The sequence below is a fragment of the Heteronotia binoei genome, chromosome 17 (assembly GCF_032191835.1).
Source record: "Heteronotia binoei isolate CCM8104 ecotype False Entrance Well chromosome 17, APGP_CSIRO_Hbin_v1, whole genome shotgun sequence".
NCBI classification, from domain to species: domain Eukaryota; kingdom Metazoa; phylum Chordata; class Lepidosauria; order Squamata; family Gekkonidae; genus Heteronotia; species Heteronotia binoei.
Window position 1 is genome coordinate 23,298,842 of NC_083239.1, and position 18,849 is coordinate 23,317,690.

Genomic DNA, 18,849 nt, shown 5'->3' on the forward strand with positions numbered 1-18,849 from the left:
GACAGCACCTGGCGTGAACTCGATACCTAGCAGAAGATAACACAGTAGTGAGGACTGGGGTGTGACAGCCTCCAAAACTCTGCTTAGAAGAGTAACTTTCAGCTCACACAGTTTCAGTAGCTACAGAGTTATCAGGTTTACCTGGTTATGCCAAACTCAAGCCTAAGGTCTCTCTGTGGACTACTCGCTAGCACTTGTTCTAACCCAGACCAGGACCAACTTGACTTGGAATGTCAACAATGGCTTGCAGTTTTTGAAACTGGAATCCCAACTAGAAATTTGCCTGTGAAGCTCAAATTTTTCACCGCAAGTCCAAACAAAGGTTTGGCTTAGGCTTCAGCAGGCTGAACATGAAGCGTTCCATTGTTTCTTGAAAAGAAGGCTCTCTTTGCATTTTGTCGTTTGAAGATGTTACAGACTGAGTAGCCGATCTCATGTCCTTTGAAGCGGCCAGCAAAGGCGGTCTTTGGTCATTTGGAGAGAACATTTCAGCCTGGAAGGAAAAGCAAGGTGGGCAACAAACAGCACCTAGCACAGGGCAGTATCTTCTGAAGATGAGACCACTTCTAATCGTGGCTGACTCAGTGGCACAAGCATATCCCATCCAACCCTCCTCACCAATTCAGTTTCACCCCAGCAGGTACCACTAAGCTGGGCTGCTCTTTCTCAACCCAGGGCACAATGTGAAGCTTTATCTACTTCCTCCTCTCTCCACCCTGTTTCCCTGACATGTCAGTGACATCAACTGGGGGCTGTATGTTTCCATTAACCAATTTTGCCAGAATTTGTCATGGTGGCATCTCTCACACATGAAGCTGTTTTATACTAAATCAGACCATCAGTCCATCAAGGTCCATACTGTCTACTCAGACTAGCAGTGGCTCTCCAAGGCCTCAGGCAGAGGCCTTTCTTATCAACTACTGCCAGGTCCTTTTAACTGGAGAGGCTGCAGACTGAATGTAGGACCTTCTGCATGCAAGAAGATGCTCCATCACTGGGCCAAGGCCCTTCTCCCCTGTGGCTAACTCAACAGGATTGGTGCCAGTGGCCCTGATGCACTGAAACCACTATCTGAAGGTCAAGATTCCTCCTCCATAGCTCCGGGGGTCAACAACAAGCAAAGGGAATGTTCGTATCATGGTGGACGCCTCCACTCCACTCCTCTTATCTATTCTTGTTTCAAGACATGGAACTGGATTCAGCCATTTCCTCCACGGTGCTGCCTCCTACCTGGAGAAGGCACCCGTGTGAGGCAGATGCACAGATTTTGTGGGCTTTCGTATGCTTAAGAACAGCTTTGAGGTAACAGGTCACAGTTTTGCTTCTTCGAGAGAAGCAGTGGCTTTGATGACGGATCCTCTTGGCCCCCCCCCTATCCCCCCGTGCCTCCAGTCAATGTTGTATTGGAAACCTCCTGGGTAGACCAGTTCAGATTCCATCCCACCTGGGGCTCCACACCTGTCCTAACCAAAGGTCATTTTGTTTTATTGCCATATTTAGAAGGAAGCGTTGGATTCAGAGGGCTTTGCCATTTTCCTCCAGTGCTAGATCAGTCTACGCCCTGCTCGGTTGCTTCCATCGGTTTGATATGTAAACATCAAGACTCCTGGATGTGTGTATGGGGAGGCGGAGGCGGAGGAGCATGTTGGATGCCAAGAGGCCTGCAGGGCTTTAAACCTTGACTTCTTTTTAATTCAACAACAATCCCAAACAGAAGACATTGCAGTCCAGGCTCTGCACTCTGCACTCCGAGCTGGATGATGGCTGAAGTTGCATCAAAGGCCCTGTTCTTGCAAAGTAAAACCCCCAAACCCTGGCTCAGTTCTCTCCCTTTTCTCTGCTTCCGCAATATGGACTGTGTGGGTTTCCCCCTCCCATATCCAGCAAGCCCCTCCCCCTTTCTTTCACCCCTACGTTCTTTATGGGAACACGGGTGTCAGCCCCGTGTTGCAGGTCATATTGTCCTTGCCGGGTAGCCGCCGGTCGTTGAAGGTGTGCATGTTGATCACAGCATCCGTCTTCACCAGGACAGGGGGTGGGACCTTGTGTTTCACACGCCGGTGGCAGGTAAGTGACAGGCGGATTTCGTCAGCCATGGCACTGCAGAAGGAGCGCTGGACACAGGGAGAAAGAGGAGAAGGAGAGAGAGAGATGTACTCACTATTAAGAAACCTGGGGATGTGGAATGGTATGGTATAAACTGATCTAGGAAGCTATACCAGGTTGAGACCACCAAGGAAAGCTCCACAGAGGAAGGCAAGGGCAACCCACCTCTGCTTCTCCCTTGCCTTGAAAGCCCCTTGCTGGGGTCACCATAAATCAGTGGTGACTTGACAGCAATACATACATATAATGAGACCTGGGCCACAAGCATTCTGGTAACCATGCAGCGGTTTCTATTTGAAAGGGCCTCTTTGGGTCACAATTAACAATGAGTGCACTGTCTTCCCAGAATCTTTCACAGCTGAATGACAACTGCACAGGAGCCCCAACCCTGAACGGGAACCTGCAGGAAGGGTTAAATTGTCACCCCTGCAAAGCTTCACAAATTGAAAACAGCATCCCCCCTTCCCCAGGATGTGACCATGCTTTGAAAAGAAAAGGTGGACAAAAGGGGGCTCTTTGGGGAAAGGCAAATGAACAGCCGGTGGGTGTTTATGGTTTTGCTTTTAAAAAGCTTTCATGCAAGGGTGAAAGGGTTAAACCCCCTTCCCATGGTCCCAATATGAATTGAGCCCGGCATGTGTAGCTGTCATTCAGCTTTAAAAGAGTGACTGAGATCTGTGAGGTCTTTCACATAGGATTTGACACTGAAGTCATGAGGACTTTGCAGGCACCTGTTTCTAGCTGAGACATTTGAAAGTCCTCTGGGCATCAGGTGGGGAAAGAAAAGACTCCAGGTTACTGGAAGTCACTGTGGCTGGTACCTGCTCACGCTCTGCTGTTTTGCGTAGCTTGTAGATGAACTCCACTGTGGCTACGAACACTGAGAGGACCAGGCCGGCTGCCAGGACAATGAAGAGTCCACCGATATTCTGGATTCCGAGGGCGCTGGCTTCTTTGCTCTCTTCCTCCGGACAGCCGTTCCCTCGCCACCATTTCTCCTTCATGGTGTGCAGCTTGGCTTCTTCCTGGAGCTGAAGAATGGCAATGGTGATCTTGTCCCGGTACGGTGAGCCTGGAAATGGAAAGAGGCAATGGAAGTGGATGTGGGGCTGGTGTCAATGCACCCTGAAGTGGGGCAGCTGCCGGGGCCCAGGGCTTCTGGCACAGTCTGCGGCTATCATTCCCATCCCCTTTGGTTACTAGTGCTCCTCTCTCCACCCAGCTACACTCACTGCCCAGTGCCACTGGGAAAAGGGCTTGTGAGCAGTGGTGAACATAGGCAGTGGGAGAGCTTACCAGTGGGCCAGGGAGGATACATAGGGAGGCAGGAGACAGGGGGGAGTAGTAGTAGTTGGATTTATTCCCTGCCCTTCATTCAGAATCTCAGAGCAGCTCACAATCTCCTTCCCTTCCTCTTCCCACAAAAGACACCCTGTGAGGTAGGTAGGGCTGAGAGAGCTTTTGAGAGAATTGCTCTGAGAGAATGTGACTGACCCAAGGTCACACCAGCAGCTGCATGTGGAAGAGTGGGGAATCAAACATGGCTCTCCAGATTACAGTTTGCTGCTCATAACCACTACACCAAACTGGCTTTCCAGCCTGGTGGTGGGCAGAAAAGGGGCCCTGGGAACTTTCTGCCCCTGGGTCCCCTCAAAACATGGAACCATCCCTGAGCAGATGTCCTGTTATATGAAAGGGAAGCAACAGCTGAGGAGAGTCAGGAGAGAAGAGTCCTGGCATTCCTAGTGGTGGGGAGGGGCAAGGAGCTCTGCAGAGGTCTAGCTCCCACCCTCCGCTAGCCCAATCACTTAAGATTGTCCAAGAATTGCCTTGTGAGAGGGTTTTATGACAAAGGAAGATTTAGGAAGGCTTTTGGAGACATGTGGCACAACCGAGACCCATCACAATCTCACTCAATTCACATCAATATAGTACATCCTGATATTACCCTATCAGAGCAGCTGGCTTAGCCAGGAGCCCTTCCTGGCCAGCACAGCCAGTTATTTCTGTGCTGACTCATCAGGCACAGGAAACAAGGTACTATTGAAACAAGCAGCTCCCTGTCCTGTCCTTGGACACAGAAATGGATTGCTAGCAAATGACTAGCAATCACACAACACATTCAGCAAGTTTTTGTTGTAAGCCACGCTGAGCCTGCTTGTGGGGTAGGGCAGGATATAAGCACAATAAAATAAAGAGTTTTAGGTAGCCTGGTCCCCGATACAATGATCTCTGTCCTCTGTTCCCACCCCACCCCTACTGCTGCCTCCCCTCACCCATTGGTGTGCCAATCCCATAGCCTTTGGTGTCGATCAGCCCCCCGATTTGGGTCAGGTTGCAGTTCCGTCGAGTGATGTATTCAATGGTGGTGGATTCCATCAGCAGGGCGTAGTCGGAGGTGAGGGTGCGCTGGATCCCTTCCTCGTTATTCTTAACTAGAACTGAAGGCTTGCTGCTCATGAAGGCCCACATCTTTTCAAAAGTAGAGATCTTGGATTTCTGGAAAACAAAACAAAAGGCTATTTAGCCCCAAACAGATGTGCATTTTGTGTTCTTTGTGCATTTCTGCCACCTCAAAAAAGCCTCAAAGAGCCTGCTTTTCTGGCATCTGTAAGTGCCGCCAAAGGCACTGGGGAACTTAGTCTTCCATGGAATAATTCACTGCCAGAAGATGTAGTGAAGACCACAGGCATAGATCTTTTAAGGCGGGATTTGTCAATTTCACTGATGTAACTAACATGAGTTTCAGCAGACTTTGGAGGATAGTGGAAGACAGAAGGGCCTGGCGTGACTTGGTCTATGGGGTCGAAAAGAGTTGGACTCGACTGTGAGACTGAACAACAGTCAATTTCATAGAGAACAAGTCTTATCAGTGGTAACTAGACTAAAAGGAACCTATTCAGGGGCAGTTAAGTCTCTGAATACCAGTACCAGAAGGCAACGTCAAGGGAAGGCCTCAGGTTCTATGCCTTGCTGTTGCTCTCCAGAGTAATCAGCTGGACACTGTGTGAGACAGGATGCTGGACTAAATGGACCACTGGGCTGAACCAACAGGGTCCTTCTTATGTTTTTTATGAAGCTGATTGCCCAGAATGGGCACACTTATTCCACCTGGTTGTGTTAGATTGTGCAGATTTTTTTCTCATGCCTGAATAACCCACCAAAACTTGTTTGGTTAGAGTCAACAGCAGGAGAAAATGATGAGTATTTACCCCCTTCGGAAACAATGACCAGCAGCTCTTTGAACAATTCTTGTCTGTCTCCGAGTTCCATCCTTTGACCCCATGGCACTCACCAACACCTTTCCATGTGCCCACCAAAGGTTTTTAGAAAATGGGTGGGGATGCTGCCCAGCAGAGCTTCTGATTGGCCACTGAAGATCTTATTGGCTGTGTAGATTAGAATAATTTTGATTCTGTGGCAGCTGCCACCACAGTAGAGATATATTACTATCTCAGATTTGTCTTTCCCAGGTATTTTTAAAAAATTACTCCTCTGATCTGCTGCTCTTGGACTTCCTCTGTGGATGTGCAAGCACTTCCTGTGGCAGCCATTTTGTAGTTGGCTACTCTGGTGGCAGCCATTTTTTGGTTGTGCACACTGTCCGGCATCAGAATTTCAAGCGTGCCACCAGGTTTAAAAAGTTTGGAGACCCCTGCTCTAGTTCAGCTGGTTTCCACTGAGCATCCGCTGCAAATATCTAAAGCAGGATGGGCCTCCCAGGTTTCCATGCCTAGCTGTTAGAAGGGGTGCATGTTTGTGTGCATGCACACCATGTTCTCACTAGTTGCCTTCATGCTGCCATAAAAGTCAGTCATGCTTCACGGGACAGCATCTCCAATTAGGGCTTAGGCTTTGATTACATGCAAATTAACTCCCGCTTTCTATTGGCACATCACCTCCAAGAGGGTATATTCTTTTTTAATAACCATATTAGTCGTCAAATGTCCACTGTAATTGCTTGCCATTAAAAGTGAACAGTCAATACAACAGGCAATTAACAACGTCAGCTTTTGAAGCGGATCAGGTATCTGTCACCTATTGATTTAAATGCTAAACAGTGATTTGAAAACAAAACAAAACAGAAGCTATATTGAGACGACAACCTTTGTTATGTGATGACTGGATGTTATAAGCATATGGTGGTTGCTAGCAAGTGAAATCACACTTTAAATGGATTGTTTTGTTCAAATTAATAGAATGTCTTGTCATAGCAGCCATTTGATGGGCAGTCCATCTGCTGGTATTGGCATGCATTGTCCTGTGATGGCAGGTGCTCTCAGTATAGGTTGGTAGGAAACGTCACTACCACTCCACCCTCCAAAAGCCATCAGTGCACTGAGAAGGCCAAGAGACTCAAAGTGCTCCACCCTTGGAGAGAGAACAGCAGGCTGCCTGAGGTGGGAAAGACCCACCAGCAATGCTCCCTTTAAGCTGTGGAGTCTTGTGAGCAAAAATTCTACTTTGTGAGCTACTGGCATTAAAGTTGTGAGCGAGTGATTTGGCTACTAGTTTGCTGTGGGGCCATCATTCCTGAGTTAAGACAAAAATGTGACCCAGAGGCTAACAAACTGCAAGCTAGCTCACACTAACTCAACTTAAAGGGAATACTGCCCACCAGCAAAAGCTCATCTGAACTAGTTGTTTGCCAAGCAACAGTACTAGTACTGGCTTCTGTGGAGATGATGGTTCTGCCATTCATAGGTTGATGCCAAAGATTAGGTTGATGATGGAAAGTGTCATCAAGTCACAACCAATTTATGCAATCCCATGGGATTTTTAAGGTACAACACAAACGGATGCTAACCCAGGACATTCTGACCTGATTGGCACAGGCTAACCTGATAGTGTCAGACCTGATCATGTCAGGCTAGCCCTGGTTAATATTTGGATGGAAGACCACCAAGGAATTTTCAGGGTCACTATGAAGAGGAAGGAAATGGGACAGCACCTCTGTTAGTCTCTTGCTTTGAAAACCCTAAAAGGGTTACCATAAATTGGCTGTAGATGACACTTTACACACACACATACACACTCCTATCCAAACCAGGGCTGACTCTGGTTAGCTAATGAGTTCTGAAGAGATCAGGCTATCCTAGGCCATCCAGGTCAAGGCAGTTGGTAAGTCTCCAGAGCAGGTTCCAACAGGAGCCCACACTCAATATCTGGTATGCCATTTATGCTTCTGTCTGATGACAGGTAAGCCCAAATTTCCTACCTTGAATGTGTAATTCAGTTTTCTTCTGTCTTCCTCTCTCTCTCACACACACTCACACATACTCCCATTCTTCCCTTTATACTCCTTCCATCAAACTCAAACTCATGCCCAGTTCATTTTAACCCTTAGTGTCAGCAGCAGTACTTCACCTCTTTTAAGACCCTTTCCTGAACCTTCCCCAGCTTCACACCTTAACTGCCTCTCAGGAAGCATGTCCAGCCATCATTGACCCTTACTGAGCATGAGAACAAGCAATCAAAAATATAGATTATCCATAACATCACTTCAGATGCACAAGTTTATCAGTGAGATTGTCTCACATGTTCAGAGTGAGCATGCTGAGAACTTTACAGTGAACTTCACAATGAACTTGGTGGGTGAAAATGCCATTTTGGACAAATCCAATCCCTCTTGAGCTGAGCCACAGATCTTGTCTTGAAGTCGCCCAACTCAAAGAGTGTGCTGAACAGCTTGTTGGCAGGAAGCAAAGGGTTCACATAGGACAGGAAGAGTCAATTATTTGAGACCTGATGTATGGGGTCCCACAAGGATACATTTCCTTACCAGTGCTCTTTAATCTTTGCATTAAACCTTTGGCAGAGATCATCAGGAGCTTCAGAGTGGGTTGTCACCATCATGCAGATGACACCTATCCTTACATCTGAGTAACAAGCCTTCAGATGGAGCTGTGAAGGTCTTGGGGCCAGTGTCTTCAGGTTATAGTCAAGTGACTGAGGGTAAACAAACTGAAGCTTAATCCTGACAAGACAGAACTGTAGGAGTGTATGCTCAGTATATACTGAGCCGAACAAATATATAAAAAAATCTTATTGGTATATTTTGAGTATTCAGCTGAATCACATTAGAGAATCTGATTTGGCAACTGAAGTAGCTGTGCCTGAATAAAAGCCAATAATATTTGGTTTTTATTTGGTGTGGCTAGAAGGCATTTAAAGAGACCATGGTCTCTTTAAATGCCTTCTGAGTTAACTTGCTGAGTCGTGCTGCCATGCATTTAAAGTTTAAATGCCTTCTGAACTCACTGAGTTGTTCTGCCATGGTGGTGAGTAAACTCAAGGCATTTAAAGTTTAAATTCCTTCTGAACTCCATTATACCCTATGCCTGGGGATGGTCCCCATGGGATATGGAGCCAAATAGATTTGGGTTTCCTGACCAGTTCCGCAGGGCCTCCAAGACCACCCTTTTTAAACTTGCTTACCCAGACTGCTGAAGAAGGCTGTTAATAAGGATCCGCCAATGCGGCTTAAAGATCTAGACCGCTGCATATAAACTGGCAGAACTAGCGTCAAACATCATCAGCACTGTCAGACTAAACTATTTAATTGTATAGACTGGTTTTTAATGTTGTTAAATAATGTTTTATATTGTTTTATATTGTTAAATTTAAAGGTTTTATTATACTGTATGTTATTGAGAAATGTTGTTAGCTGCCCTGAGCCTGCCGAGGTGGGGAGGGCGGGATACAAATAAATTTTATTATTATTATTATTATTATTATTATTATTATTATTATTATATTTATATTTATCCAGATTCCAATACAATACCACTACTGGGATTTGGGAATATTCAAGAATACCAAAAAAAATTTGGACCAGAAGTCCCAAATTGGAAACAAAAGAACATTTTTGTTTTGCACACCCCTAGATAGAAGTGATGCTGGTTGGGAAGGCAGAGTGTCTGGCTGGTGTTGCTCTACCACATTGAGATGGTGGGCTTAACATGAAGCAAGAGACAGTGAGTGCCTTCATCAGGGAGAGAAGGAAATTGAACAGTGGGCATGAAGACAGCCTTAAAATTGTATGCTTGGCTTCCTGATTTTCTTGGGCACCTCAATGCCAACTCTTCCCACTCTGCTCGGCTACCTGCCTGTCTAGGGTCTCAACTGCCAGTCTCTTCTTATTTGCTCCACCTTGCTGCCATGCAGCCTTTCTGGGATTGTAGAATGGCATCCTCTATGCCTACCGTGAACTCTCCCTGGTATTTTCTCTTGCATGATCACAGTACGCTCCCTTGGCAATCTGCACCAGGAATGCTCAGTTTACCTGCTAGTTCACAGCTTGCACCCTCCTCATGGGTAATGGTCACAGCAACCAAACATTCAACATGCCATTCATTTACATAAGGATAATATGTCCAATAGTGGGGAAGATAACTGGGCATGGTTTTCACAGCTGCCACCCTCATCACATGTAGCAGCAGCATCACCTCCAATTAAAAGGAACATTGTCAGAGGGGGGAAGTTCCATATTTTGTGTTAAGATTCAACCACCAAGCTGTATTTGACAAAGGGAGCTTTTGCTCTTGAAAGCTTTTCCCCTGGAAATCTTGTTGGTTTTGACTTGCTATTGGACTTGAATCTTTCTCTTCTATTGCAGACCGACATGGCTATACACCCTAAGCAAAGAAGGGCTGTCTCTGTGTATTATGACAGCATAACTTAGTCTTTGTTAAGGGATGCCCAGCTTTGAAGATCCAGATCAATTCACACATGTTCTTTGTTACATGGCCTCATGGGAGTCGTAGTTTTCTCCTTTCCCAGCACCCATAGAAAATTTGGTTTTAAACTTTTACACCTGCTAAAAAGGATGCACATTGGGGCTGGTTGCAACACAGTGTTCCTGGTTTCATTGACAAGCAAAAGGAAAGGCAGTCAAACTGCCCTAATCGGGGATAAATTGATGCAAAGGGGGAAGTGCTGTGCTTGAAGAGCAGACTTTATTGAACAGGTTCATGACTATGGGGTGAGGTATGTGCCATCTTCTTCAGGGAAGGAGCAGTCTTTGTGCAGGTGCAAAAGAGGCTGCAATCAAGCAGCACACAGAACTCATGAAGTGTCTCTGACAAGGCGTGGCAGAGCCATGACCCTGTAGCACAGGAGGATTCCTATCCAGACACTGAGCTGCTCAGCACACTACTTGAGTCAGATGTTAAACACTAACATGCTGGTGATCTACAGGGGGGCTCGATTCACATGTGAATGTGGAGTTTGATCAGAGTCTGTTCAGCAGGAAATTGCATTTGCTACAAAGCTCTCAATGCCCTTGATGTGTTCTCTCAAAGTCAGCTGAGCTTGCTGACTGCTAAACAAGGGCTATCCAGAGAGGGACATGCAGAGATCCACAGCCTTTAACATTTTGTGGCTTTAAAAAATGTACTCTTCTGCACCTGCTATGTCACACTCCCTACTTGTTTTTCGGCCAAACACTCCTCTCTGCCTACTGAGCATCTCTGTTTGCCTTCTGAGCATGCCAAATAGCCACCTCGGCAAGTGAGTAAAAACTTTCTTTCCTGCATGCCTGAAATAACAGCATGGTGGCAAGTGCTGTCATATCACAGCCCATGTATGGATGAACCATCATAGTGTTTTTGAGGCAAGCAGAGCTGGTTTGCCATTGCCTACCTCTATGGAGTAACCCTGGACTTCCTCGGCAATCTCCCATCCATGTACTAAATAGCATCGACCCTGCTTAACTTCTGAAATCTGACAAGATTAGGTTAGCCTGAGCCATCCAACTCAGGGTCAAATACGGCATTCAAAAGGCGTATTTCCTTGTGCAGAGAGTGTAATTCCACACTTTTCATCCCAATTTGACGGAAAACAAAAAGTTCGAGTTAGAAATCTGCTACCAGCTGAAACAAACAGGAGATGAAAACAAATTTAAAAGCCAAAAATATTCATTTAAAAATGAAAATGCAAAGAAACAAAATGAAAAAAATGGCATTGTTCTACTAATTCTCCTGAGCTTTGAAGGTTTTTGTCTCTTTGTCTGGTCTGTGTGGAGCACCTGACCCAACAAACAGCCTCCTAGTGTACAAATGAAAGCTGATAACGTTGGCCAACAACCATATTGACCGTATCAAATGGAACAAGCAGTGGAGGCAACTCCAAATGCATTCTCTGCAGCCACGGCTGAGCCACATCCTTCAATAACCAGTGTTTCAAGCCCAGTCGCCCAAGCAAATTAATGAGACTGTTTAGAGGAGCCGGTGAGAGGTTCCTCCCCAAGACCTTTGTGCTTCTTTATCATCTGAAATAGCTCTCTGGTTTACGTTTTTCAATTCTAGATTGTGCGGGGGGGGGGGGGGGGAATACAAATTGATTTTCAGCAACCAAGTGAAGCTACTAAATCTTAAGAATGTACCATTGCTGTACATTCACCAAACCACTTGAACAAAGCTCTCTCATTTTAACACGCCACAAGGGACACCAAAATAGCACACTCGACCTGAGAAGACACAGCTCTGCAGCATATTATTTGTGTATTTTAGAAAAGTATATCCTGCACTCTGCAGCCAGAAGATTCATCTTACCATATGCAAGATATTTCAGGTGGGTAGCCATGTTGGTCTGCAGGAGAAGAGCAAGACTCAAGTCCAGCATTTGATTAAATCATGTGATAAGAGGAGAGTGTTGAGTCCTGGCACCACTGGGTCCAAGTGCAGTGCAGTAGAGTCCTCCAGGGTGCGACTTGTTTGGCAGTGGCCTCAGACAATGCAGGAGGAAGGAGGCTGACAAGCACCTGAATTCCTCTCTCTTGCACACGATTTCCCTGATGCTCCGCTGGCACCTCTGGGTTTCTCCCATGCTCTTCCTCCTCGGCCAGCCTTGTACCAGCTGCTTAAGTCTTCCCCTTCAGGGTAGAGCCCTACCAAGCTATCAAATCCCCCTCCTCTCCAGGGAGGGTCTGCCTGATGGACATCCCCTGAGCCCAGTGGAGCACTTCTCCCCTGGTTTCATCCCCTGGCCTTACCCTCAGCATGGCGTGGGGCTGTTGAGCTCGTGTCCCATCTCCTTTCACCACTGAAGTCCTTGCCGATGCTTCCCCGGCTCCCATCCCTTACCTTTCCCTCACTGCCATTGCCTGCCTCTGTGCTTGGCTCCTGCCCAAGAGAGGACAGTCCCTCCAACTCTCTTCCTGCCTCCAGCGTGGGAGGTGCTGGCAGCACTACCCTACGTCCCAAATTTGCACTGCCCGTTTCTTCCTCTGGCAGCTGCCTGGACCCCTCCAGAGATGTGAGTACAGGGTGGGAGGCCACCCCTGAATAGGGAGCTTTGACTCCTGAAAGCTTACACCCTGGAAATCTGGTTTGCCTTTAAGGTGCTACAGGGCCTGAAACTTGTTCTATAATCTGAATAGCATCATAGACTAAAAAACCCATGCAAATATACTTTTAAAAAATGGCTAACAACAGCAACAATATCTAATCAGAAAAAGCACAAGCTCGACAAACTTCCTAAATGGCAATGGAGGGTTTTCAAGGCTAGAGAGATACAGAAATGGTTTTGTAGAGTTGGGAAGTATCTGGGGATGGAGAGGGTGGCGTTTCGGAGGGGGGGGGGGACAAGGTATAATGGCATGCACTCCACCTTCCAAGGTAGCCATTTTCTCCAAGGGAACTGATCTCTGTCACCTGGAGACCAGTTGTTACTCCAGGAAATCTCTTGACACCACTTGGGGGTTGGCAGTTCTATGGTTTTACCATTGCCTGCCTCTGTGTAGCAACCCTGGGCTTGGTGGTCACTCATCCAAATACAAACCAGGGCCAACCCTGCTTAGCTTCCTAGATCTGATGAGATCATCAGGCCAGCATGGGCCACCCAGGTCATGACAAAGGAGCCTTTAACTGGCATCAACGCCTTAACAAGCTCAGTGCTAGGTCAATAGAGGACTCTCTGTAACTAGGGATCTCCCACTCTGGGTTTTGCTCATTGTGCTGTCTGACAGCAGACAGGGGCTCAGATAAAGCTATTCAAAGATAGAAAAGTTTGCACAAGACTTTGGCTACACTGGTTCCTAACCCTTTAAGGGAACAACCAGCCCTTCATATTGGGCTTAGAAGCAAATAGCAACCAGTGCAGTTGTCCAACCAGCATGATGCAATTTCTATAATTAATGTCAGTCAGTAATTTGGCTGCCACATTTTGCACTAATTTAAGCTTCCAGACCTTATTCTGAGACAGACCCACAGAGCCCAATATGGTAATCTAACCTGTATGTAAGAAAAGCCCAGCCAGATCTGGTGGGTTGGCTTAACAGAATGATAATGCTGGGTGGGAAATGAAGCTCGTTCAACATCCTCATCCTTGTCAGGTGGACCATCTGAATTGGGGCTTTTCCCCTTATGGAGCAGGTTCCTCCCACTATTTTATCTTTGACAGTCTTAGTTTTCCCCCTAGCCTGGATGGCCCAGAGTAACCCAATCTTGTCAGATCTCAGAAGCTAGGGAGGGTCAGCCCTGGTTGGTACTTGGATGGGAGACCACCAAGGAATTTCCAGGGTCACTTTGAAGAGGCAGGCAATGGGAAAACACCTCTTTCTCACTGAAACTCAAAGCGGATTACAAAATATGAGAAGCAACTCAGAGAGCAAGGGCGTCCAATAAACAGTGCATTAGGACTATGATTGCATAAGTAGAAAGGAGTACAAGTGATAAACTGTCTAAGGCATGCCATACTATAATGAAAAAAGGTGGTTGCAAAGACAGACAGTATGGTAGAAAAGAATGGTTGGTGATACATACAATAAACAGACAATAATACTTTCCCACATAGAAGCAAGCTCCTGTGCTGTTCCATTATACTATAGTTCTAATCCCTTTATAAAAAATGTCCTCTTGAACATTTCTGTTTTGCAAATTCTGTGAAAAGTTAGAAGCGTGGGGGTCTTTGTGACCACTTCAGGCAGGCCTTTCCATAGGAAATGCACATGGATGAGGACTTGTCTATTTTATCCTTTTCTAGGATGGCACCATCAGAAGGCTTTGCTCAGATGCGCAAGGCTGTCATGGCGGTGCACAGCAAGAGATGGCCCTGCAGGTACATGGGCCCAGCTGCTTTGCAGATGATAACCAAAACCTTGTGACTGTAACCAATGGAGTGTCTGCAGAATGGGATTGGTATGCAAATTCTGTTTAGTGCCCACTACTAGCCATGCTGCAGCATTCCGTTTTACTTGGAGTTGTCTTTGAGGGCAAACCTGTGTAGAAAGCATTACAGTAGTCTAGCTTTAGCATGCATCCATGGGGCCAAACTTGTGGAGGCTTCCGGGGTTGGAGCATGATGAGCTGACCTGTTTCTGTTAAGAGGAACAGACCGAGATTTTTGTTTTGGGCATAAAAGGCACTTTAATGCCTGCTGCCTACATTTTCCAGCAAAGGAATCTGTCTAGGATGTGCATAAATCATTCGAGGGGGTTCACTTTGGCTAGCGAGAGATTCCAGGAGGGGTCTTTTTTCGGCATTTTAGGCTTTTATGTATTTTATTGTATAATTTTAATTGTATTTCAATCGACCTTTGTTAGCTTTTATTGTTGTAAGCCGCCCTGAGCCCACCTCGGTGGGGTAGGGCGGGATATAAATCGAATAAAGTAAAGTAAGTAAAGTAAGGCATTGAAAGTTCCCCGATGAGAGTTTGCATTCCATCGTCTACCAAGAATCTCTGGAGTCGTTGAGTTGACAAACTCATCAAGGTTCCAGCTTCCTATGGATTATAATAACATCAGAAGACTGTGGACAGTATAATTAATGATTAACATCGTTAAGGTAAAAGATTCTTATATTTCACTTCGGGACTAATTTAAGACTGTTTAAAAAAAAGTTTTAAGATCCAGAGCTATTGGCTACAGTATGAAATTAAAGAGAAGTGGAAGGGGGTGATAGTGGAACTTTTGGAATTAAGGGAAAGCAGAAAAATGCAGATAAATACTTGCTGTTGAAAATTCCTGTGGCTTCTGGAAAACCCCCCAGCCAAAACCACTGCAGTCTCTTATTACAAAGCAGGAAGTGACATGTGCTTCAAATATCGTGAGATTTACAACCAGTGAGTACGGGACTTCATTGCCAGAGAGTCAGAAAGTAATTGCTGAGAGAAAGAGCAACTTCTAAACATTCGGGTATTTTCAAGAACCAGAAACCATAGAGAAACATTGGAGGCCATTACGGAAAGGTCAAAGTTTTTTTTTATAAAATACAGTGAAACTGGACTGTAATAATACTCATAATCAACATAAATCATCCCCAAAAGGAGAAACAATCTGGACTATATATTCGAAAATGAAAAATAAGCCCTGGGGAAAAAGGAAAAGTTTTTAAAAAGTGAGGCTTGGAAATACTGCGACCGCCATTTTGGAAATTTAAAAACTTTGAAAATTAATTTCTCGAGCCAGGGAGCTCTGAGGATGGCAATTTTGGGCTTGCTGGAAAGGGCATGCTCTAATCTATTAAATGCAACTATCAGATTGTGGATTGGTGAGATCAATTTGAACCCCATTACTTGCAATGGGCAGCCAGTAATGTCTAGACCAGAAATTGGGATTAAGAGCTACAAGGGCAAGAGCCTCCTCGTTGGCAGAAGGAAAAATGTCTAAACAAGGGCAGGATCAACTGGATGCTATGGAAGCAAGACTTTTAAAAGCAATGAAGGATTTAATAACAGGAAGTGAAAAGAAACTCACTAAGGAAATAATTAAAGAAACAAATTCAAGTGCTGAAGAAGTAAAGAAGGATATTAAAAAAGAAATTGATGAACTGAGAAAAGAATCTCAAGTAACAGCGAAAAAGACTGAAGAGATTGAAGAAAAGATAAAAGATCAAGATGTTACCATTAAAAAGATGCAGGATAAAGTAATACTACAAGATTTCAAGCTGATGGAGAACATGATACGTCTAAGAGGAGTACCTGAGACTGACCAAGAGGATCTAAAGAACTATATTGCTACAATATTGGCTGATTTTATGGGAGCTGACCCTGTGGAGATGGGATGTTTGTGTGGTTATGTCTACAGGGTCCGTTCAGAATTTGCCAGAAAGCGCAAACTACCCAGGGATGTGATAGTGAAGTTTACCACAAGAGACGTGGTGGGAAGGATCTTAAGTAAGCAATTTGAAAGTCCATTGGTGGTGGAGGAAAGCAGAGTCCGGATGATGAAGGAGCTGCCGAGAAAAGTCATCACTGACAGAAAACAATTTAAGAAACTGACAGACAAGTTGAGAGACAAGGATATAAGATACAGATGGATTTTACCTGAAGGTCTTAGCTTTGAATACAAAAGACTGAGGAAGACAATAGTGGACATGCAAGGCATGAATGAATTTTTGGCAGACAATAAAGAATTTGAGGATACAAAATAATTGAAAAATCATTATGGATTACAAATTAATTTCTTGGAATGTAAATGGACTTAATTCACCTCAAAAAAGAAAAGCAATTTTTCATTGGATTAAAAAGCAGAAATGTAATATAGTATGTTTACAAGAAGTACATATTAAGCAATTGGATTACAAATTTTTGTAGAATAAGGCTTTGGGGGAAGAAATTTTTTCATTAGCTAAAGAAAAAAAAAGGGAGTGGTCTTTTATATTAAAAAAGAATTGGAGCCAAAATTGGTTTTAAAGACAATGAAGGGAGATACATTGCCGTGGAGCTGTTTATGAACGAAAAAAAGACATTGTTGTTGGGACTATGTGCCCCTAATGGGGCAAAAGATACTTTCTTTAAAGATATTTAGCAACAACTTGATCAAACGACTTATGAACAGGTAACGTTAATGGCAGATTTCAATGGAACAATTAAGAACTCTTTAGATAGATCGGGAAACAAAAAGAAAAAAGATGGTAAGCTGCCAAAATCTTTTTTTTAAATAATGAAGCAAGAAAGTTTGGAAGACATTTGGAGAAAGTTTAATCCTAATGTACGTGACTATACTTTTTTTTCAGCAAGGCACGATTCCTTCTCAAGAATTGATATGATATGGACTACGAAGGGTTTGGGACTTATTATTAATAAAATAGTGATACTTTCGAAAATAGGTGCAGACCACAATCCATTAATGTGGTTAGCAAAGGGAAGGAGAAAGAGAAGAAGATGGAGACTAAATGAAGACCTGTTGTTAAAAGCTGAAGTAGTGAAATCTCTTGAAAAAGAGACCAAAGCTTTCTTCCAGGCTAATGAAGACCAAGAGGTCAATACTCAGACTGTATGGGATGCATATAAAGCTGTTATGAGAGGATTACTAATTACATTGAACAATAAAGATAAAAGAGCCAAGGAAAAACAACTGAAGGACTTGCAAGCAGAAGTAGGCAGAAAAGAAAATGACTTGAAGAAAAGACAGGGGAAAAAAATAATGCGAGAGAGAATAATTTTACAGAATCAACTGAGACATTTATTGAATAAAGAGGTGGAGTGGAATTTAAAAAGGCTACAGCAGAAATCATTTGAAGGCGCTAATAAACCGGGGAAATACTTGGCCTGACAACTGAAAAAAAAGAGAGAAAAAGCACATAAACAAGATTTTTTGGAGGGTAAAGAAATTGTGGATCAAGCTGGAATTAAAAGGGAGTTCTACACATTCTATGCCAAATTATTCGAAGGTCAACAAGTAAACAGAGAGAAAATCGATGCCTATTTGCGAAAAATTAAAGTACAACCCTTAAGTGAGAATATGGGAAAAAATTTAAACGATCCAATTGAGAAAATAGAAATTGAAGCAGCAATTTGTTCAATGAAATTAGGAAAAGCTCCGGGTCCTGACGGATTCTCAGCAAAATTTTATAAAAAACATTTTTGTACACAGTTTACCTCGCAGTCACAATCCTGTACCCTCCGCAGCGTCTGTCGGATTTCCCACCATCTGCGCCGGAGTTACAGGAAGTGCCGCAGCTTTTGCATAGCAAACGTAAACTGGGTTTTAGCGGTTTATGTTTGCTATGCAAAAGCTGCGGCACTTCCTGTAACTTCGGCGCAGATGGTGGGAAATCCGACCAGACACTACGGAGGGAACAGGATTGTGACTGCGAGGTGAGCTGTGTGCGAAAATGGTAAAAGTTTTGGGAGAAGTACTAGTACCAAAACTTCAAAAATTGATGAACTGTATAAGGCAACATGGGAAGGTGCCCAATATATGGAAAGAAGCCGTTATTGCTTTGATTCCGAAAGATGATAGAGATTCCACTAATGTAAAAAACTACAGACCGATTTCACTACTGAACAATGACTATAAGATTTTTGCTAGAATTCCAGCGGAATGATTCAAACAGCATTTGAACATTTCTATTCAAGAGGAACAAGCACGTTTTCTCCCCAGAAGGCAAATAAGAGACAATATTAGAACTGTAATAGACATTGTGGAATATTATGATAAGCATCCAGAAAAAGAGGTGGCTTTATTTTTTGCTGATGCAGAAAAAGCTTTTGATAATCTCAACTGGGACTTTATGTTTGCTGTGATGGAAACAATGAAATTAGGAGATGATTTTATAAGGATGATAAAGGCAATATACACAGAACAACAAGCTGAACTTTGTGTGAATGCTGACTTGACTGAGCAATTGAAGATTAGCAAAGGCACAAGACAAGGTTGCCCTCTATCTCCGTTGCTGTTTATAATGACCCTAGAGGTCTTGCTGTCTCAAATTAATGATGATAATGAGATTGAGGGCTTGAAGTTGAAAGGTTTTCATATAAATACTGGGCCTTTGCGGATGATGTGATGTTTATTAA

At 44.3% G+C, this 18,849-nt stretch overlaps 1 protein-coding gene across 1 annotated transcript in view; it reads right to left on the bottom strand.

The window, feature by feature from the left end:
* Nucleotides 1–1,214: 1,214 nt before the first annotated feature.
* The window catches only part of GRIK3 (glutamate ionotropic receptor kainate type subunit 3), a 291,059-nt gene continuing 273,424 nt past the window's right edge, over nt 1,215–18,849 (bottom strand). The window contains exons 14-16 of the mRNA XM_060258608.1: nt 4,383–4,605; nt 2,928–3,178; nt 1,215–2,114 (exon numbers count right to left, since the gene is read on the bottom strand). Coding sequence (XP_060114591.1) covers nt 1,920–2,114; nt 2,928–3,178; nt 4,383–4,605 — 669 coding nt within the window. The 3' untranslated portion in view covers nt 1,215–1,919. The remainder of the gene's footprint in view (nt 2,115–2,927; nt 3,179–4,382; nt 4,606–18,849) is intronic.